At 33.5% G+C, this 24260-nt stretch overlaps 1 protein-coding gene across 1 annotated transcript in view; it reads right to left on the reverse strand.

Moving 5' to 3' along the window:
* The window catches only part of STAG1 (stromal antigen 1), a 425667-nt gene that overhangs the window by 27083 nt on the left and 374324 nt on the right, over window positions 1-24260 (reverse strand). Inside the window, 3 exon segments of the mRNA XM_036851044.1 lie at window positions 13659-13739; window positions 22217-22304; window positions 23738-23808. Coding sequence (XP_036706939.1) covers window positions 13659-13739; window positions 22217-22304; window positions 23738-23808 — 240 coding nt within the window.

Below are 24260 nucleotides of genomic sequence, written 5' to 3' on the forward strand. Positions count from 1 at the left end.
CTCTGTGAAACTAAAATTCTTTAAACTACTCTATTTTGTACAGATGACCGTACTTATTCCTTTTTGGGATCTTCACATCCCAAATATACATATTTCCTCTTGCTAAAATGAGTGCAATATTCAGAAGAAGGAATAAGATCATCTTGTGCAGAGTAGTAAAAAGGACACTGCCTCCAGTACCTTTAATGTTCCTGCAGATGAACATCCAACAACAAAACCTCAACATTCCTTGACCTTTAATTTCAAAGACTCACAAAGCATTAGGGGAAACAGACAAGAGAACAGGCAACCGCAACAGAATGTAAGGAGTGCTATGTTGGAAAGCCTAACCCAGAGTCAAAAGTAGTCACAGAAGGGTTCTCAAAGAAGACTACATGTAAGCTGAGTTCTGAACAACTAAAAATTATCTACCTATAGGGAAAGGTGTTCCAGAGGGCACAGAATGTTCAAAAGCCCAGAGGTGCTTTTGAGAGACTGCTAATTTATTGCAGTTGAGGCACAAACAGGGAGGAGAGTGGTGAGAGAAAACTGAAGAGAAAAAGAGGACCCATTTTCCATTTAAATGGAAAGTACTTAAAATGCCATGTTAAATTATTTGGCTATTATCCTGTCGGCAATAAAGGAACTAATGAATAGGATTTTTATCATGAAGTTGTAATAATTTATGTTAAAGAATCATATTCTAAGCAGAAGGGAGAAAGATATAAAATAGGGAGGCTAGTTAATAGTAAATACAATCTTCTGTTGAGGGCTTATTATGTACCAAATACTGTGTTCTAAGGGGCATAAATTGAAGTCTCACAATCACTCTACGAAGTAAGTGGTTAATACTCCTATTTTACAGATGAGGAAACTGAAGTTCAGAGCACATATAGATTCTAAGTGATAGAGTAAGGATCCAAACCTAGGGTTATCTGACTCTAAAGCCCATGCTTCTAATCATTATTCTACAGTTCATCATAAAGGCCATGGGAATAATCTAAAATGAGGGCCTGAAAATGAAATGTTGGCAGAAAAGATGTAAATAGAGTGAAAAGAAATTAAAGCAGCAGGATTGATAGAATTTCGGAACTAATCACAACAGGGGATGTTGATGTTACGCCTAAATTTCTAGGTAGTTGCCTACTAAATGGCTTACGGTATAAGTCACCAAGATAGTTAACACAGGAACAAATGCTAAGGTAACAAGTTTGGCTTTAGAGATGATGATCTACGATCCCTGAAAGATATGCTACTAGAGATGTCTAGTAGGCAGTTGGATGAATTCAAAGTCCATGGTAAAGAATCTGAGCAAGAGTAGAGACTTGGGAGTCCTCTGTATTTAGCTGGCAGCAGAAGCAATGGAAGTAGATGAGATTGTTAAAGGAGAATATGTAAATAAAGAGGGCTGACAAAAGTATCCTGGGGAACACCAATATTTAACAGATGGATGAGACAGAAAAGCATATGAAGAAATCTAAGAAATGGTCTGAGAAGTAAGAACAAAACCAGAACATGGCATCCCAGAGGTAAGGAAAGAAAACATTTAAAAATGAATAGAAGGACTTCCCTGGTGGTGCAGTGGTTAAGGATCCGCCTGCCAATGCAGGGGACACGGGTTTGATCCCTGGTCCGGGAAGATCCCACATGCCGTGGAGCAACTAAGCCCATGAGCCACCACTACTGAAGCCCGCGTGCCTAGAGCCCATGCTCTGCAGCAAGAGAATCCACCGCAATGAGAAGCCCACGCACTGTGACAAAGAGTAGTCCACACTCGCCACAACTAGAGAAAGCCTGCGTGCAGCAATGAAGACCCAATGCAGCCAAAAAAATAAAAAAGAAAAAAAGAAAAAAGAATGGAATAGTTTAACGATGACAAATGTTACCAAAAGACAAGATAAGGATTAGAAAGTATTGCAAGGATAAAGCAACTCAAGGTTGTGAGTAACCTTGGGTTGAACACTCTCAAAGTAATTAAAAGAGCTAAAGTCAAACTGCAAGGGGTAGAAAGGAGATAAGAAAGAAGGCAACTCTTTCAAAAAAGTTTGACTGTAAAAACTAAAAACAGAACTACCATATGACCCAGCAACCCCACTACTGGGCATATACCCTGAGAAAACCATAATTCAAAAAGAGACATGTACCACAATGTTCATTGCAGCACTATTTACAATAGCCAGGACATGGAACCAACCTAAATGTCCACTGACAGATAAATGGATAAAGAAGATGTAGCACATATATACAATGGAATATTACTCAGCCATAAAAAGAAACGAAACTGAGTTATTTGTAGTGAGGTGGATGGACCTAGAGTCTGTCATACAGAGTGAAGTAAGTCAGAAAGAGAAAAACGAATACTGTATGTGAACACATATATATGGAATCTAAAAAAAAATTTTAAAAATGGCACCGATGAACCTAGTTGCAGGGCAGGAATAAAGATGTAGACATAGAGAATGGACTTGAGGACACAGGGTGGGAGGGGGAAGCTGGGGCAAAGTGAGAGTAGCATTGACATATATACACTACCGAATGTAAAATAATTAGCTAGTGGGAAGCAGCAGCATAGCACAGGGAGATCAGCTCAGTGCTTTGCGACCACCTAGAGGGGTGGGATAGGGAGGATGGGAGGGAGACGCAAGAGGGAGAGGATATGGGGATATATGTATGCATATGGCTGATTCACTTTGGTGTACAACAGAAACTAACACAGTATTGTGAAGCAGTTATACTCCAATAAAGATCTATTAAAAACAACAACAAAAAACAAAAACAATAAACAGTGAGAAAAATAGGATGGCTGCTAGAGGTCTTTTGGCGTCTTTGTTGACTTTTTCAATATAAAAGATTTAAGAATATTTGTTGAATAAATAACTGAAAGAAAAACAAAATGCAGGCCATGCTACTAACTAGCTATGTGACCTTAGAGAAATTATCTTATATCCCAGGATTACAGATTTTAAAAATCTATAAACAAGAGGGTTGAACTATGTATTCTCTGAGGTTCTATTGCATTCTGTGATTCTGCTGAATTAATTTAGGCACTCAAATGAGAACATACAGGTGCTAACTGGTAAACGTAGTATGCAAAGGATGAATGTTCAGTTCCTGCTAGTACCTAGAATAGTGCTTGGCACATGGGCAGATGTTTAGTAAATATTTGCTGAATGAAATCCAAGTACACATAATACAGATGATACCACAATCCTAGGGAGAAATATGTAATGTGTTCATTTTATCACACAATAAATATGATTAAAAAATGCTAGGAGGTATTAATGCTCCTTTATTCCCTTAAATTTCATGGTTAGTGTGCAGTTTGAAGCAGTCTAGGGAATCAGCTATCTTTGGAGTTGGAGGCAAAAGATTCCTTTAAAGGTCAATCATAAAGCAAATGTGTCTTATGTAAAATGATTACTTGCCAATTCATCTGAGGAGTTGTAAATTTAACATCACAACTAAGTAAGCAACCTACTGATTGTAGCATTTTAAGAAGAAAGTGGAAATGGGAAGTAATCAAGGAAATACTGAGAGAGCTAAAGGCCTTCTTTAGCAATAAGTTTAGCATAGATTTGGATGCAACCTAAATACTGAATGCTCAAGAAAGTTAACTTAATTGTAATCAGTTAGAATTCATTGAGAGAAATATAAGTACCAATCAATAGGTTTAGGTAAATAGGCACAGTTACTGTATATTTAACAGAGTTAGCTAATCTCATATAGTAGATTCCTTTGAACAGCTGGGAACGGAATTTAGGTTTTTTTGGATTTCAGAACACAATTTTCCTACGAACTTCATTATGCTGGCATCTTACACTACATAAAGTTAACGTTTACTTGGCACTTAACTGTGTACGAGTTACTAATCTAAGCTTTTCACATATTAACTCAACTAATCCTCTCAACTGTGATGGGTATTGCTATTATCACTCCCATTCTACATATGAAGAAACAGGCACAGAAATGTTAAATGCAGGCCCAAAGACACAGTAAGTGGAGTAGTAAATTAACCAGAGCAGTCTGCTTCCAGAGTCTGTGCTCTTAACCATTTTGCTATAATGACTCTTTTTATAATGCGGGAAAATTAACATATTGAAGAAACAGGCAGCATTATGGAGGCAAGAAATTTGAAACTCCAGTTAGTCAAATATATTTATATATAAACAAAAATGCCAGTCAACCCAAAAGACGCTGAAAAAGAACAACCCAAGAACAAGGTATGCTAATTATCTAGACTGCAATTTTAAGCAACTAGAATGTTCAGGGAGTGCCTCTAACGCTTTTAACACAATGGAATTCTACTTAAATAAATTCTACTTACTCTTTCTAGCCAGAGTACTTGAATTATAGGGATGAAACTGAAGGCAAAGAGTAGAAGAGTAATCTCCTCTCTCAGTCCATATAAGAGAATGTAGACTAAGTATATGGTGCTTCCTTTCAAATGTGTTTTCCTAGATGAAACCAACATTTTCTCTTATTTTCAGAAAGCAGCTTGGCGTTAAGAGCACTTTTTCCTAAAGTAGCTATGGAAAGGAATTCAAATGGGTCAGGTGAGAAGATTACAATGAAATTTAAATTATAATATCTTGGCTATATTCTTTTGTATGCCTTTTGCAAGTTGCTTCACTAGCCTGGCTAAAATTTCTTTTGCTTCCCTGTAGATCTAGTGAAACCAAGAATTAGAAGACTGAAACCTAATATGCTCTAATGTGAAAGGGCTAAAATAGTTTCAGTTTTTCAGTGATCTATTGACAAAAATAAGAGAAATGTCTCTTAACGAGTTAAGATGATGTTTTAAAAGTACACCCCGACCAGCAAAATCTCAACAATTAAGACTCCCAAATAAGGCTGGCACAATTAAGATGGTGAATTTATCATATAAGCTATATTAGAAGTTTTCTCAAAGGTACAAAGGCTCAAAATACCCTAACATCTTGGGAAGAAAAAAAAAGATCTTGGGCTTCCCTGGTGGCGCAGTGGTTGAGAGTCTGCCTGCTAATGCAGGGGACACGGGTTCGAGCCCTGGTCTGGGAAGATCCCACATGCCACGGAGCGGCTGGGCCCGTGAGCCACAGCTACTGAGCCTGCGCGTCTGGAGCCTGTGCCCCGCAACGGGAGGGGCCGCGATACTGAAAGGCCCGCGCACCGCGATGAAGAGCGGTCCCCGCACCGCGAAGAAGAGTGGCCCCCACTGGCCGCAACTAGAGAAAGCCCTCGCATGAACCGAAGACCCAGCATAGCCAAAAATAAATAAATAAATAAAAATAAAAGTAGCTATGAAATGCAAGATCCTGTTATAAAAAAAAAAAAAAAATCTTAAATGTAGATTGCCCCTTAACAGCTAAGTACTCCATATGATTATAGTCAGTGAGGAAAGATAAGGGTGTAATTCTGAAACACACAGAACATGCAGATTTTAAATGGGTGATTTCTTTTCATTTTGTATCACAATTTTATGTGTCTAGAGAAAGACTAAATTTAGCTGTCCTTTTATCCACAACTATGAAATACCATTAAGATAATCATAGCCAGAAACTGAAGCCATGGAAAAACTAGCAGTAAATACATAAAACTATTTCAACATTATCTGACAAATACACATTTTTAGAATAGGCAGAAATAAAACAGGATAAAGGTGTGAAATAAGGACCTAGATCAGGCCAAAGATCTTAGAATATGAAAATAAAGCCTGTTAAGAATTTAGTGATCAGTTTTCATGATAAAAATGGGGCACAAAACTAAACTAGTTACAAACAAGACCAAGGGATTACCTTACTAGGCCAGGGACTGGCAAACTTTTTGTGTAAAGGGTCAGATAGTAAATATTTTAGGCTTTGTGGGTCATAATGTCTCTGTTCGCACTACTTAACTCTGCCACTGGAGCAAGAAAGCAGCCCTAGTCAGTACATAAATGAATGAGCATTACTGCGTTCCATTAGAACTTTACTTACAAAAACAGGTGTCTGGCCAGGTTTGGCCCATGGGCTATAGTTTGTCCAGTCTGTACTGGGCTATAAAGCTCTTTGGAGGTATAAACTGTGTTATGCTTATCTGTACTTAGCATCATTACTAACATATAACGAGGCTCATTTAATTATTTTTCAGCTCAACTAAGTCATTCTATCATAGTAAATATGATAGAAACACATGTAACTAAATTCATTCACTTGGGATACATCGGTGTCACCATTGTGGTAGGGTAAACCCTATGGAATATCTTTGAAATTGCTTTCTTATATGAGTAACTGCTACTAGCTTCTATTTTGAGGCTAAGGAGTGAGTGTGCCACTCTTGTTAATACACAGTAAAATAACTACTGGATTTTTAAACCCCAAATGTAATACCTAGTTTTCAATGTTGTTGCTGTTCTTGGCGATCTGAATCCCCACCTGCTTGACTCCTGCCATTGCCTCAAAGGCTAATCCACTTATGATCCAGGAACCCTTAAGCTGCCTACTGTAGTTCCAAAACATCTTCTGATTTCTCTTTTCTGTGGTGTACAAAGATGAAGAAGCTAAAGAAGGAGTCAGAGGAACAGGGGAAAAGTAGTGACTGTTAGGACCAAAGCGAGAGATTTGAATTCCCAGATTTTCAAAATATAGATGGAGGACAAAATCTACCATGCTATATTCCAAACCTACAGTAGATACTGAGCATGTTTACATGCTCCCATAACCTTATATAATAGTTCATTTAGTATTAATTTTTGGTTTTGGCAGGGGAGAAGATTAGGAAAGCACAGACTAGGACTGCAGTTTAATGCCATCAAAACAATAATTATTGTTGACTGAAACATTTCTTTTAATTTAATCTTCCCAACAACCCTATCCAGCAGTGAATATCACATATTAGGAAACTGAAGTTCAAATGTGAAGTAACTTGCATACCTTTGTCATAGGTGGTAAGAAATGGAGTCAAAATTCAAACTCGTATTTAATTCCAAAGACCATGCTCCAACAGAAAAAATGCTGGAAATATATCCTATTTATAAACTGGGAGCTTCTTATATATATAAATTAGGTGAGCAACAATAAGTCGTTTAAACAAATACCTGGTAATTACGGAATGACCACTGGAAAAAAAAATTTCAAAATAAAAAACCTACTGTGGAAAGGAAAAGGCATTACTTTATCAGGGAATATTAAATAGGTTAAAACACTTATTTCCTTTTACTCAAATAAATGGCCTGACAGGAAAGTAAACTTTTATCATTAATTTTGGTGGAGAAAGATCTCCAATCTCTGTACTGAAATGTGGGAAGTGTTAACGTTTCATTTAAATATTCTTAATGTTGCTTTAGGCCTCTAATAAACTCAGTTAAAACACATTTTTACATTATAATAATTGTTATTTAGAATAGATCTTCTCAGTCCTGGCTCATTACTTAGATTCTGAGCTATTAAATATCTTAGGAGTTAAGAGTATTTATAAAGTGGTACCTTAAAGACCACTGTCCCTGTGTAAGTAAAAACAGCATCCAACTGGACAGGCTAGGGAAGCTGAGGAAGCCTTATGCTGTCCTTCAAGGGGTGGGAAGGTATTCCTTACAGATAGCAAGCTCCAAAAGTAGAGGCCCAGGAATAGGGTTGCAAACACAGCATAGAATTCTTAATAGAATGTTGGAATCATGACTTGTAAGTTCTCTTCTAAGTTGAACATATTTACTTCTGACTTCCACAGGTTTTTAGAATGTTAAGAGTTGGATAAAACTTTGGACAAGTTCAGAGTTCAGTATAAACAGCCATCTACTTACGTATTCCAGATTTTAAAAAAAGAACATTCTGAGAGCTGAACAAGAAATGAATGTAAAAACAAGTCCTGGATCTTTCTCTCCTAACTTTCCTAGACCAGCCAATCAGGCACCTGAGATAGGATATATTAATAGAAACAAAGCTATCAAAGAATGACTCTGAAGTCATGGACCAATCAAAAAGAAAGGCTTAAAACTAACTAGATAGTTACTGAGGATAGTCTTCTCAAGAAATAAAAGGTAGGGGGAAAAGATCTAGAAAAGAATGAAGTAAAATGGTTATAAACTACTAAAAATTCATTCCTAGAGGGATAGCTATTATTTCCAACACTTGGCCCCATTCCCTTCCCCTTCAAAGCAGTTAACTCTGCAGATGGAGAGGTACTATCTATATTTTGTTATTACAGGAATTTGGGGGAAGGAACTGAGTGAGCTATCTCTTTTCTTATTGTTATTCTAAAGGACTGGGAAGGGGAGAGGAAGAGGTCTAGAAAGCAGCCTGTAGATTTTTATACACAGCAAGGTTAAACATGTCTCTTCATGGGGCTTGGCCACCACTAGTCCCATCTTCACCCTAAACTTCTCTTTTCCCCAGTTTGTTTGGAGGTAAACAAGTTGAAATTTGCAGAGGAGAACCTTCAGTCAAGAGGGTAATGGAGGAACAAATTTCACAGTAAACATGCTATACTCCTCAATAATAATTTGACTTGTAGCTCTCTGGGGGATGTAGATTTTCTTTAATTTAAAGACTTAGGGATAAGGCCTGGGTCCAGAATGCAGCGATGTTTGCCCCAGGCCATTCCTACTGCTGTCTAGCATAGAAACAAGCAGGGTGAGGCAGAGAGCACTACAAATTTAAGACTACAGAGAGTAGGACAGCTCCTCCCAGGAGGAAAAAAAATTGAGGATAAATTCTAGATCCCCAGGCCAAAAAAGGCAATAGGGGCATTAGTTTAGCCCTAACTCTTATTTACCTGGCTCTTTAAATGTCTCTGTATATGTCCAGAAGGAGCTGAAGGAAGAAGGATGTTTTCTGCTACAGAGAAGAGAAACTGAAGGCTGCTTCTACAGGACCAGCACTAGGGGGCACCGGAGCAAAGTATACTGAGCATGACCTGTGAGACTGCCAAAGAGCTTCAACTCTGGAAATTAGGGGAACAGAGGAAATACCCATTGGTGAAACCCAGTGCACTTCTATTTCAAATAAAGATCTAATCCTGTTCTTGATACAGTCGTCTCATATACTTCAATTTATAGAATACTGTTTACTGTTGAGTTAAATTATAATTTGAATTTAAACTTCAAATATAACTACCATTCATAATACCCCGAATGACAGTGTTCATGACAACAGGGAAGAAAAATAAATTTTAGAAAGTACTCTCTAAAGAGCAATTTGGCAATATGTATTAAGCCTTAAAAGTATGTAGTCTTTGATCAAGCAATTCCATTTCTAAGAATATAAGATGTAACAATGCAAAACACAGAACAAGCTTTTGCACCAGAATGTCCACCACAGAATTAATTTTATTAGTTAAAATGTTTAAACAACCTAAATATCCAAGAGAGGAGAGTGGTAAAATAAATTATGGTATAGCTATACTAGGCACTACCATGCATACATTAAAAATATTATCTATAAACATTTAATAAATGAAGAAAATGTTATGTTAATTGAAGAAGAGACAAAATTATAAATACATCATGATCTCAGTAAGATTGAAAAATATGTAAGAAAAAGTACTAAAAGAAAATACACCAAAATATTAACAGTGGTTATCCACAGGTGGTAAGATTTGGAAATTTTATTTTATGTATATAGTCTTTACAATGAACACATACTCAAGTAAGAAAGCTCAAATTTAAGAAAACCATTCTACCTTGTATTTTACACCAAAAACAAATAAGCATAATTTATTAATTAAAAATGTAAGTGACCTCTTCAGAGATTTAAATGAATTTCTATAAATGTAACAATGAGTAGAGAAAAACAGAGCAGTCAGGTGGCCAGCTCCCTCACTAGATAAATGGCTCATTCTATATTAACATAATTATTCCACAACAAAAAACCAAAATTAATTCATGTAATAAGACTTTCAAGTTGTCTCTACAAAATCAATATTACAAATATTAAATATATAGACCCCAAGGGTCTGCTGTACTACATTTAAATTTCAGGAAACAAATTAAAGGGAAAAAAAGAATAGAGAATTTCGGGTGCATCATTAGCAAAGTCTTCCATATACTTTAACTAAGCCACTGACATTACAAACTCAGCCATTTAAAATCACATAACTTCTCATTTAAATACCTTTAGGGATACAGAATGATGAAAGAAAACTGCCATGTGACAATTTTTCAATACCCAACTAACTGATAACTGATATTGCTAGTTTGTGTTCAGTGAGGAGTCACCCAGTGTGTCCTTAGAAAATCTGTTTTTAAGAAAACCACCACCAACAAAACTCTATAAACGTAGTTGTATTAAAAGCTTCATAATACAAGATTTTAAAGAGTACTAACAGAAAGACACTAGGATTGAGATTCAAAAGACTTGTGCTGTAAGTCTGTGATTTTAGACAAGTCTCAATTTTTGTTAAGTATTAGGTTCCTTATCTGTAAAATGGGATTATAACATCCACTTTATAGGATTATTAAGCAGATTTAATTAAATTAGAGCATTTATATTAAAGTGATTAACAAAATGTAAAATATCAACAAGGTAAAAATAACAATGTCCCCTTTTAGGCCTTACCTAAAACAAACAGGTTTCATCAAATTATTTCCAAATTCCTTTATAGCTCTAATATTACATTTACAAACAACAGAAGAATGCTGCTACACCAAATAAGATACAGAACATACTAAGCACTTTTCTAGTATTCATTCAGGTCCAACAACTCAGTGAGTTATATGTGATAAACCAAAACCTATGATTAGAAGATGGAGAATCAAGAAGTTTTCGTAGTAGTAGTTTTTAAAAATTAATTTTTGTGATATTAATATTCACTTTAAATATCAACAACAAAAACAATCCCTCAAAAAGTATCAAAAGGTATAAAGGGAAAAGTAAATTTCTTTCCTTCGTATGCTTGCCCCCAAAGAACTTCTATTTCCCAGAGGTAACCACTGTTAAGATTCTTGTATATTTATCCAGACATCTTCAGTATAGCAGTTATTAACCTTAGCATAGATTGCAGAATTCTAGAGCTAGAAAGAATTGGCCCAATACAACTTTAAATTTCATAAAATATAACCTGAGACACAGATAAGTGATTTTTCACTTGTTATTAGTACCTGGAAAGCCCTTTACAACTGATAAAACGCTTTGATATAAATTATCTATTTTAAAATTATTTAAGTGACTTGCCTAAAGGTTATTTACACAAGTTAATGATGTGGCTGAGACTATACTTAAGAAGTTGATATCTTATCAAGTGGGATGTTAATGATATAGATTACATGTGTACATAGCTGATGTATGTGGCTCTTACATTTTCAGAGATATCCTATATCATATAGGGGATTAGAAAGTTTGGCAATTCCTGATCTTGTGATTATTATAAGTAAGAATCATTAAAATAATTATTTTAAAAGGAGGAATATTAGCAACGAAAGATTAATTTTTCAAGTTTGTATGTGTCCTGAAGATTCATGTTTTTCAAGATTATCTCTTTGAGAGAACCACTTTTAAACTATAGATGCAACCGATACACGATTACTAAATATACTTTGGTTTACAAAAATTATCAACAACTTCAAAGTGAGAAGAAACAACTTGAGAGACACCTAACTAAGGAGAAGTTCACATGTGATATAAATGCACACAAAACTACAAATGGAAATCAACTGAACAATAAAGCACCTAAAAGATGCTATGGCATTCTTTCTGGAATGAAGAAAATCAGTGTTGCCTGCAAAATCTGCATTGCCACTGTGGCAATGACAACAACAAAATCTGTAGAATGATTAATGACAAAAAGGAAGTTATTTTTATTAGGAGAATGTATCAGATGAAAATTAAATAGAAAGGCAAGGAATCTCAAAATAATTCTGCTGTAACAGGATTAAAAAAATAGAAAATATTCAAAGAAGTAGGTCCAAGAATAGAGATTCTCACTCTAATTATGGAACATAGTTGTAAAGGGACAGAATTTAAATTAAATGGAGGAAATAACCACTAATTATGCTAAAGTTTTAGGCTAGTGTATATTCCAAATTTACTAAAATGTAGTTATCAACATTCAGTTAAAATACAAATAACTCAGATAACCAAAATGATGTCAGTGGAAAAAAACAATATAAAAGTCAACCAGGTGAAAAAATCAGAATAAAAGTAATTGTGTATAATATATAAACTCTTGCTTTCAAATTTTAACTTACATATATTCAATCTCCTTTAATCTTACCATATAAAAGAACATTTTAAAAAACATGAAAATGTAATGTAATGTAAACTAATGTAAAACTATAGTTTTAAAGTGGTTTTTGTTTCCAATAAAAGGAGGTTAACTTTGATTTTTGCTTTTCAAGACTGAAACTGTTAATAAAATAGAAAAAAAACCCCAATTACTTCCAAAGGCAAAGAAATCCTCAAATTATTCATTGGAAAGGACAAAAAGAAAAGAAATTCTTTCTCCAAGAAAAGAACGCTCCATATCAAGCAGTTGGTTCTATATGGAAATGTATTATTTACGTTCTTTACTGGTTGAATAGCTTGTGCTTTGTTAAGCTGAGGATATGTAAACATCATAGTGTTTTTATTTGGTTCATTATCAAGTGTTTGCTCTTTACTCATATATTCAAGACTCTCTGATTTCATAAAACAATTGAAACATATTTGTTTTATATTTAAGTCAGATAATTCCAATGTATAAAATACTTTTTTAGTCTGATTCTCTTCATGGTTCTTTTTAGTAGAGTTTTTTTTTTTTTTTTACCATGAGTTCATTTTTCTTAAAACTTTGTGGAAAACTCTTTGAGGCAAGTTCCTTCAGAAAGGATTTATATTTGATTGTCTTAGGTTGCTTGGGGATACCACCACTACAGAACATTTTAAATCAAAATCTTATTTTGTTTTTGTTTTTGTTTTTCTAATGGACCACAGAAATTGTATGAATTTAGGGTGCAAACCTATGTGACAGTTAGCTCATGGTTATAAACTTTCATGGGTGACCTATTTTCCCCACTTTAATTAATGACAAATTTTAAGACAGGCTGTTTTCCTTATATTCCCCCATGAATGGAACTGGTATGGATTTATTTCTAATTTACCCTCATGCTGGATGTAGCTCTTTAGGATCCCAAATTTATCAAGGAGACATGCTACCTACTAGACTTTCCTCCTCGCAAGGGTCTTGGGATTCGCCTAGATTAGAAAATATCTTCAAGGTTAAGTAGGCTTTAGTACTATGCTTGACTCTCTTGGATCCTAGTTTCACTTAACTTCTGGTTTGTATTTTCCTTTTTGTTTTGCATGGTCATGTGTAGATTAAAAATTTAAAAAAAAATTTTTATCCAATGATGTAAACTTAAAAAATAAAAGAGTTGTTTAGTTTGGGCCCCAAGGTGCCATAATGCCAGAATTGAAAGCTACATACTTTTGTCTTTCAATATTATTCTCTTTTTTATAGCATGTCACCTATCAGAGCTCTTGTGGTTTCAACAACAGTTATCTCTTATTAAGAATTTAAACTTTGTATATACATATAACTCTGTGTCTACTGCTCGAAAAACTGTTTATCTTCCAAAGAGGTAAAATATATATATAGGATAAAGCAAGAATTGATAACAATAATTATTATATATTTTATTAAAGTTATAATTTGTTACAATAACTGATAAAAATAAATTATTAAATAAATGAGTTAAGCAAAGTTATTTTGCTTTAGTAGTACCCCTTCTGCCTACAGAAACTCTTACTTACTTTGGAAGGAGAACCATCAGTAATTTTCACCAACTGCCAAAGAATCGAGTAATGGGAACACTGCAGTGCCTGTACGACTATCTGTATCAAATAAAAAATTCAAACAAATGAGACATAATTTACGTTTGTACAATATTAAGAGAACAATATTTATCATAGTTTTTATCTTACAATAAGGTTTCAAGTCCAAATATTTGTAGAATTAATGAGAATGTATAAAATAATATTTAGTTAAAAAAAGACAAAACCAACATATCAATCTAGAGAATAAAGATAATGTATCTTGATAAATATGGACCCAAATGATACTACGCTTTAAACAAAACTGCACTGTCAGAATACTTTGCTCAGTCAGATTTTTAAGGGGAGATTGAAGAAATTGTTTTTATCCAAATTTTATACCTAAATGATTACTTATTTTGTTTTAAAGCATTTTTAATATAAAATACAACACATACAGAAATGTGCATAAAACATATACAAAACAATGATTGAAGTATATGAAGAAAATACTGTCACAGATTAGTCTTTGTAGAAAAATGTGGATATTCTTTGATATGACACCAATACTCCAATTTACATTTGTGAGAGAAAGCAAAAGACATCTTCCTCTTATTATGAAAATAGTTTGACCTTATGAGCCTGCCCTGGAAATTCCCCCAGGCTCCCTAGACCACACTTTGAGAATCACTGCTCGGGGAACAGGATCGCTGGGTCATACAGTATGTGTATATTTAACTTTACAGTAGATAGTACCAAATTTTTGTCCACAGTGGCTGTATCTAATAGCCTTTAACAGTTCCTGTGGCTCCATGTTTTTACCAACATTTGATATCATCAGATGTTTTAAATCTGGTGATTTTATTATGTATGAGTATTATCTTAATGTGGTATTAATTTACATTTTTCTAATTACCAATGGAGATGAGCACCTTTTCAGTTTTCATTGGGCCTGAATTCCTGTTCTGTGAAATGTTTATCCATATTTTTCAGAGAGACAAATAGAAGAATTTAGGAAAATAAAAACTGACTAAGAATCATAATAAAAAAGAAAATTTCATTTTGGATAGGTCTTTTACTACATTTTTGTTTGAATACATGGTACATCTTTATTGCAATAAAGCATGTCTGATAATATGATATTCCATTATGATAGTGTCTCTATTATTTTCTCCTCTTGATAAACTAAAAACCCTAAGAAAATGTAGAGAAAAAATCAAAAGAGAAATCAGTAAGTGGAATGCTTCAGGAAGTACAATTTTGGCTGGTTTTACTTTAAAAATTTCAGGTTTCAGATCACGTAAGTAAAAGATATCTCCAATGCACCTACTCAGCACTGAAAATAACTCATCAGAATTAGAGGGATGAGTGGTGCTGCTTTTTACACAAAACTAATGAGATGTCAGGGTTTTATTAAACATGATAATTAAATGATTGATTCATGTCAGAATGCCAGAAACAAGACTACTGAAACACTGTCAACTTATGAACATTAATGCTAAAGAAATCATCTTACTATACTTAGGGGATACTCAATATGGTACACCTCTGGTTCTGAGACACCTTTTGATAACCTTTACTTTATAATAAGAAGTACTAAAGTGGTTTGTGTGATTTAAAACTTTTTCTTGAATTTGAAACAATCTGCATTGTTAAATTACTAGAAGAGTGATATACAAATGAACATTAACCAATGGGAAATTAAGATATGGAAAAAAGTAATGTTGAAGAACTGCTGGATTTTGGTTATATCTATCCTAATCATTACAAATATCATTTCCTTTCCTTCTACATTTCTATGACCTATATACTAGGAATTATTCAAAGTGTGTTCCAAAGTTGTGCACAAGTTTCTTAGATGTGGTTATAAGAGAAGAGAGAGATTGGTCACTTCAATACCTATTTCCAATAGAGCATCTCCATTTTAATTTTCAATATATTGGTATTCATCATACATTTACGTTAAAAGGGCTCCACTGTATTATTTTAAAATAAAAAGCTCACTCTTATTGACTGGGAAACATTTTGCTTTCTCACAGGTATAATTATATAACAATACAGTTGATCACACTTCAAAAGGAAATTCAGAACTCTTCCTTCCAGGCTTTACATCAGTCATATTGATTTTATCCCCCATACTATCAATGTTATCCTAACTCGTCAAAAGTCGTTTATTTAGCAACTTCATCTTTCTGTAGTACAGGTAAAACAAGAAGGACAAGCAATAAAAAACCGAAAAAGCCAAAAGAGATTATTCTAACCTATTAGCACCACAGTCCTTCTGCCTTTTCTTGACTAACACTGCTCTGACCCTGGAAAGGATCTTCAAATAATTCCAATTATTCTGATGACTAAGAATTTCTTCCAACCCTACTCTTTCGACCTCATTTTTCCACAAGGTAATGATGTACCTGGAAGAACATAGTAATGTATATTGCACACTTCTGGGCAAAAATTAGTTAAGAAGCAGGACTGCCTTCTCCATCTTCTCCTTCCCTATCTGCCAGCAGGATACCAATAACCCAAGAGACCATGGGTCCCTGAATGACTTGGCAGTGCAGTGACATGCCGCTTCCTTTAATTGTGCCTTATGGTTATGTAAGTGAGAAATAAATTTCTATTGTGTTAAGCCTCTGAGATATTGAGATTAATCTATTATAGCAGCTAGCATTACCTTAACCAACATAAAAATTATTTTTTATTAGCCTTTTTTCTTAATAATTACTTTTATCTATTTAAAGGAGCTAGCTCTCTCTACCTTTGATTAGCAGATTGAATCAATGAGAATCATTCAACCTACAGCTAATGATATATCTTGAAAATGAAGATGAACTGTATTATTACATCTAAGTTAAGACCAAGAGATAAACTCTTAGAGTGTTTAAAGTTTAGAAAAACTGAATTTGCCTGAAAATAAAACCTGACAGGAAACTAATAAATGCATGTGTAGATATAGGTTATCTACACATATAGGACATGTTTAAAATTCTGAAAATCCACATAATGACTGGGATAAATTTAGGCTCTTTTACTTTTCTGTTTGCAAGAGACTTTAAGGGGAAGGAGGCTCAAATTTTTTAGTGGACAAGTACATGACAAAAGAGTGAACTAAACTTAATATTAGTCTGCTTCTAATATCCAAAACTGATCTTTTTAACATATTTAGACTTGGTTAACATAAGTGACATTAATATTCCCTTTTAAAAAGAGCCTTTAGGCACAAATTAATAATCAACATGGTTTCACCAAAAAGGGCATAAGCCTGGTAAATAAGTACATGAAAAGATGTTCAACATCATTAGCATTAAGAAAATATATATTAAAAAGCACAGTGAAACACCACTACATATCTACTCGGATGGCTAGAGAAAAAAATATTGACAGTATCAAGTGCTGATGAGGATGCAGAACAACTGGAACTCTCATACATTGCTGGCAGAAATGCAGAATGGTACAGCCACTCTGGAAAATGGTTTGGCAGTTTCTAATAAAGTTAAACATATACTTATCATAAGACCCAGCAATTATACTCCTGGGCATTTACTTTAGAGAAATGAAAATTTATTTTCAAACGAAAGACTGTATACAAATATTCATAGCACTTTTTATTGTGATAGCCAAAAGTTGGAAACAACCCAAATATCTTTCAACAGTTGAATGAATAAAACAAACTGTGGTGTATCTACACAATGGAATATAACTGATCAGTAAAAACAAACCAACTACAGACTCACACAACAACTTGGATTAATCTCAAAGGCATTATGCTCAGGGTTTACATACTGTACAATTCCATTTATTTGGAAATCTCAGAAAGACAAAACTATAGTGATGGAAAACAGATGGGTGTTTTTCAGGAGTTGTAAGTAGCTCAATCATATGACTATAAAGGGATAATATGAAGAAGTTTTGGGGATGATGAAACTGTTTTGTATCCTGATTGTGGTGGTGACTATGTACATCTATACATATGTTAAAATTCATAACTTTACATAGGAAGGAAGACAAGTCAGTTTGACTGTATGATAATTAAAAAAATAAGAATCAGTGTGGCAAAGAGCAGAGTTTGCAGTAATAGTTTTGAGTAAATGCGAAGAAAAGCACAAACACTGAAGCTAGTAACAAATAAGCCTTAATATAATCATAAGCAAAAACTGGACTAACATTAAACTTAACTCCTGTATTATGTTCTGTCTAAAGAAATGTGTTGATTTCCAGTTCACAATGATAGGTTAAGTACCAGCATCTAATCTCTCCCCACAATTCCCACTGAAACAATACAATACAAAAGAAGTTTGGAAAATATAAAAATACAAAATAATAAGAGTTTGACATGGGGCAAACATCAGAAGGCATGGGATACTATAAACAGTAGTAGCAAATTAGCAGTAGAAAATTTGAAGAGACAATGAAAAGAATTTAAAAGCTTGGTTAAAGTGGGTATGTAACAGCTATGAGACTTTAGGCAAGTTATTTAATATCTCTATGTTTCAGTTTCATAATCAATAAAATGAGAATAACGATGTATATTTCATAGGGTTGTCATGAGGCTTCAAGAAATGTATGCACATAAAGACTTAAAATAGTACCTGGTACATAATAAGTACAAATCTTAAATTTTCTATTATCGATGGCTTGATAGGCCCAAAGTTACTGATATGATTACATTTCCTTCTTTATGGGTTTAATCACACTAATTTGTTATATAGCATATATTTACCAAAATAATTTATGAATTGTTTTTTATTGGCTTTCAATTTTTAGAATCTGGAAAGACATTCTTGGAACTATGCATTGAAGCAGAATTTTAATATTTAATTTTTCTTAGATGTTGCCTAAGAGAAGGTTTAAACTTTCAGATATACAGATATACCAACAGGAAATTGGCACAAAGGCCATAAAACAGGATAAGGAGAATTTAAATATTTTTTGCCTTCATTTTACAAAAAAATGTATGAAGAAATACTACAATAAATTCTGAAATGTGGGTTCTTTACAAACTAATGACTATTGTGTTAAGGAACTGCAGTAAGTTTTATATTTTCCATAGGTTAAGAATTCATTAGCATAGGGGTAGGCGTAAACAGACCCTGGAACATATTCTTGTGCCAGAAAGTATGGAAGTGCTCAAAAAAATATTTAAAGCACATAGGAGCAGGCTGGAAAGAAATTCCCTCTGGCTAAATCTGCAACAATTTCAGCACCAAAATGAATAACAATAGTACTGTTTTAACCAGATGAACAGAATAGGAATAAAACAGAAATCCATGAGTCCATACTGATACTAAATTTTAAAAAATAAATTTAAAATTTAAAAAGGTAAACGAATGAATAAATACATAAATAACCAAAGGGAGAAGGGAAAGTTCTTCCTTATAGCAGAGGACCAACAAATAAATATAAAATAACAGAGTTAGAAAAACACCACTTAAGTTACCATTTTGTGACTATCATAATAATAAACGAGCCAGGCAAAATCACAAAAGAATGCTCAAATTATTATGTCAAAGTTTGATAAGAAACAGGATTATTTACGTAGTCTTAAAGAATATTCCCACAGATTACTTATTCATCTAAAAAGAAAATGGTAACTCTACACCAGAGATACTTAGCAGACCTCACTTACTAAAGTGATCAAAATTAATTATCACCAATACTGAACAAACTGCCATCATGTGCTTCCTGATGTGATTCACTGAAAACAGAATATCATTTATGTAGCATTCCTGCCATGAATGCATAATCTCAATCTAAATGTGTAGATCAGACAAAAGTAAATGGAGAACATTCTATAAAATAACTGGTCTGTACTCTTCAAAATGTCAATGTCATGAAAGGCAAAGCCTGAAAAACCATTCAGATTAAAGGAGAACAAAAAAAAGACATTACAAAAATGCAATGTGGGACTTCCCTGGTGGCGCAGTGGTTAAGAATCCACCTGCCAATGCAGGGGACATGGGTTCGAGCCCTGGTTGGGAAGATCCCACATGCCATGGAGCAACTAAGCCAGTGTGCCACAAATACTGAGCCTGTGCTCTAGAGCCCATAAGCCACAACTACTGAGCCCAAGCGCCACAACTACTAGAGCCCATGCACCACAACTACTGAAGCCCACGCGCCTAGAGCCTGTGCTCCGCAACAAGAGAAGCTACCACAGCGAGAAGCCTGTGCACCTCAACGAAGAGCAGGCCCCACTCGCCGCCAACTTGAGAAAGCCCATGAGCAGCAACGAAGACCAAAAACAGCCAAAAATAAATAAATAAATTTATTAAAAATATTTTTCTAAAAAGAAAGAAATACAATGTGCTATTATGGCTTGGATTCTGGGCTGGAGAAAAATTGCTATAAAAACATTATTAATATTTATTGTACACATGCATATTAATATTATATGGGGAGGAAGAGCAAGAGGGAGAGCGAGCGAGAGAGAGGTGCGCAAGCATGTAAGAGAACAAATGGGAAAAATTATTGACAATTGATGAATTGAAGGAAATAAGAGAGCTGATTTTTCGATTATAACTTTTCTATAATTCAATTTTAAAAAACGTATTTTAAGAATAGCTAAATTTTTTAAACTTTGGTTTTACCTATTCTACTATAATAGTTAAAATAGCACTGACATGAGAAAAGGTAGATCACAGAAAGAGGAAGGAAAAATAATTCAGTTAATCCTGAAGGGTGGGACTGTGAAACTTCTAGTTGAAATGGTTACCATGGAAAACACACAGTCAAGCATATAAGGACAATACAGCTCCCTCAAAAGAGCTAGAAAGTTTTAAGGTATCTTCAAAATGTTAAGCATAACTGAGGGTTAACAAACAGCAAACATTTTGGCAGTTCTTTGATATCCTTGCTCTAAAAGTATTTTCTTGGATTCTAATTAAAAGGAACAGAGTTGGAATTTTAAAAAGTGAGCTTGCATGGTCCTATGAAGAAACGGCTGAATACAGGTTTTGGATTCTCAGTACTGGGTATCTAAAGAGATGTTTCTAAGAGGTGCTAAATGCTAAATAATTTCTGATTGCTAAAATAAATAAGTGTACAATCTAGTAGTGATGTACTCAAACTTCATACACGTTTCAAGTAAAGAATATGTGTCTAAGAAGTTAACAAAGTTAAAGCAAATGTCACATAAATGCTCTCTTACTCAAAGAAATTAAAACAAAATTGGGTAGATAATGCATATGCAGTCAAAATAAAATAAATAAATAAATAAATAAAAAATAAAAAAATAAATAACAGAAAACCAACATAATCACAGAAAAACATTGTGAGACTGTAACAAGTCAGGTCTAAGACAATAAATGATGGTATGGAGAATTAAAAATAAATTTAGATATAGTTATAATCTCCAGATAAAACAGAGAAGTGCTATTCTTATTCTCTTCTTGAGGAAAATGTGAAAACCAAAAAAAAAGATTATCTTAACTCTATCATTCCCTTTCAACTCTGAAGGACAGCTTAGAATCTCAGTGAATTGCATTTAGGCTACTGAAAAGTTTGAGATGAAAAGAGGATCAAAGCTGAAGAGTAAACAATAAATGAAGAAAAACAAGGGGTCAAATTTTCAGCATTTTCCCACAAGCTATAATAAAACACCTAACATCATCAGGGACATTTGTTATTAACAGTGGCTATAAAGTAGAGCTCAAAGACATGAATTAAGGCAATTTAAGAGTTAATCATAGCAATAATAAAGCATTGTTTCCATGATAAACTTTTAACATGGAATTATAATTTTGTTATATCTATTGATTACTTTAGTACAATGAAGTGTCATCTAAGCATCCCATATTACCAAAACAGGAATGGATGAGCTCACACCTAAACACCACCTTATACCTAACTTATGGGGTTGGTGTTCTGGTCTACATGAATGTCTGCAATGTATAAAATAACCCTTAATTCTTAATAACAGATTGTTACTGTTAATTAGCAATAATTATAATTGTTAATTAGTAATTAACAAGTTAATTCTCATACAGAAGTATTAAATTCTTAATTCTCTGTATGATAATTAAGTTGACTATTCCAAGTCTCTTCCAGACTGGAGAAAGTTTGTTGAATTCCTGCCCTTTTCACTCCAACTTACGTATGAATGCAAAAAAGTCTAAAATCTGCTAAAGGCCTCCAAACTTATGTAAATATGATTCACCACAAAAACTAAGCCATATCTAAGGCTTACTATTATCATTACCTAGAACAGTGCCTGAAATACAGCCATGATCAGAAATTTTCATTATATTAAACTGATGAAGTTTTGAAATTGCTACTATAGTAAGTAATGGTATTTTCCCTAAAAGAGTAATAATGTTTATGTCAAAATTAAATATTAAACTTTTGCTACATTATAGCAAACTTTTTCTATTTTTTTCTGCTCAAATCTGAAGATATACTATATCTATCTGTAACACTGAATCACTATGGCAATAATTCTCAAAGGAAGTGGCTGCGTTTAAGAATTATCAACTATGTTCCATGAAAGGCTTTTGATAATCCTACACGATATCAGAAAAACTTTCTAAAATGACACAGGAAGAATATCAATAAACTCCTACCTGTTCTGGCATAGCTCCATGTTCAATTCCAGTCTTCAATAATCTGTAGCAATTACCAAACAGATCCCATTTTGTGAGATCATGAGCGCTAAAATAAACAAAAATGCATTAACTTTATTCTAGAGTGGAGGAAGGTTTAAATTTGTTGAGCTCAGTTTCAATGGGGGAAGAATAAAGTAACTTCATTTTCTAGTAGAATTGTAAAAGTTCCATAAGGAAATGTTCAAGTCCCCAAACTTAGAAAAAGAGAAAGAGGGAGAGGGAGAGGGAGAAAAAAACAAAGAAAGAGAGAAAGAAAAAAAGAAGGAAGGGGGGAATGAGAGGGGGAGAAGAGAAGAGGGAGACGGGTAGAGAAAGACAGAGTGGAAGCTGATATTAAGAATTCATTAAAAGAAATTAATAACAATAAAACTTCATATGTTAAAGTGAAGGTTACCATTTCTTTCTAGTATGTTTTAAAGCACATTTAAACAAATTCATTCAGAATTTCAAAGTATAAATACATGCGTATTTTTGAAAAAGAGATTTGTATTCACGAGATGGAGATAAATAAAGACAAAGTCAGGGTAAAGGAAATATGGCACAGTTCAAAAACTTTAGTGTAGCTATTTACATGTGCTGAGGACTTCTGAATGAGATAACACTGACAGTGTAAATTCTCATGAGCTCTGCTACTAAAAATAGTATGATTACTGACTGTCAACTTTTATTTTCAAACGTCAAAATATTTTCTTAAATAGGCGTTTTGACACTGGTTGTCAACTTTTATTTTCAGATGTCAAAATATTTTTTCAAATAAGAGTTTGTTTCTCCATGGAATTCCAAAAATGTACTTGTGTATACAGAAAAGGCTTAGATTTTAGACACTGCTTTTGAAATCTGAAGTATTCATTAAAGTAAGGGCTACACCTAAACATTCTTTTTCACAACAAAGTTCTTTATTTTCCTTTCTCTATGGAGAAGATAAGCATGTTTCATTACAAGGAATATGCAAATTCCAATTTGAAAATGACACCTATTTCACTGATCTGAGCCTTTTTTCCTTATTCAAATCTAACAGTTCTTCTACATAGTATGAACACAATAATAAACAAACTAGACAAACAAGAACAATTCAGGAAAAAAAGCTTATAGAAACAATTTTGTGGCTTTCTCCAAAGCTGTGATTTTTATTTAGTATGATTTCTAAGAGCTATCAACTGAAAATTATACCTATAAAAACTCTAGCTGCAGAATAAGCCCATATAATTTGTTAATTATACTGATTATCTTAAACTTCTACAGTGTACAGTGTACATTCATTACACTGAATGATAAATCTTACTCCTTAAGTAATCAAATTATAATAAAAACTCATATTTATTTGGAGGAAATCTGAACAATAAAAAGAAAACATCACAACATCTCAGTATTTCTCTAAAATTTCCCATTGTTACATGGATGTTAAACATTACAATCAGTTTGTTTTATGTTGACTAATATAGGTTATTCATTAAATCTACTTTAAATAAAATGACATACTTGTGGAAAGAGGTTAACCGCTTTAATGTAGAAAGAACATTGTAAATATCATCATCATCAGCTTCTTCTCCCTATAAAAAAAAGAGCAGACAGTACCTTAATACCATAAATTTACTCATCCTCAAATTCACATGAAAGTCTATTAATACTTACTGCCTAAAGAAAAATTCTTTTTTATTATATAAATAGTATATATTCTCTGTTGATAAATGAGAAAATACAAATAAGCAAAAAAACAAAAAGTAAAAAACACCCATAAGCCCAACACCCAGAAATAACCACTTTTGCATTTTAAACAATGTCATAAACGTGACTTTGTACAATTTTCTGATTAATACCTTTGGATAAATTCCTTGAAACTGCTGCGTGAAAGGATAGGTACTTTAAAGATTTTATTGGTTATTTCAAAGATTTTACTGATTGTCAGTTACATCTGTAACTTCAAAATCACAATGAAAATCAAAAAATGGTTGAAAAAATTAAAAGTTAAAATTAAAAATGAAAAGTAGGGGAAAACTGATTA

Source organism: Balaenoptera musculus, chromosome 4 (assembly GCF_009873245.2).
Source record: "Balaenoptera musculus isolate JJ_BM4_2016_0621 chromosome 4, mBalMus1.pri.v3, whole genome shotgun sequence".
Taxonomy (NCBI): domain Eukaryota; kingdom Metazoa; phylum Chordata; class Mammalia; order Artiodactyla; family Balaenopteridae; genus Balaenoptera; species Balaenoptera musculus.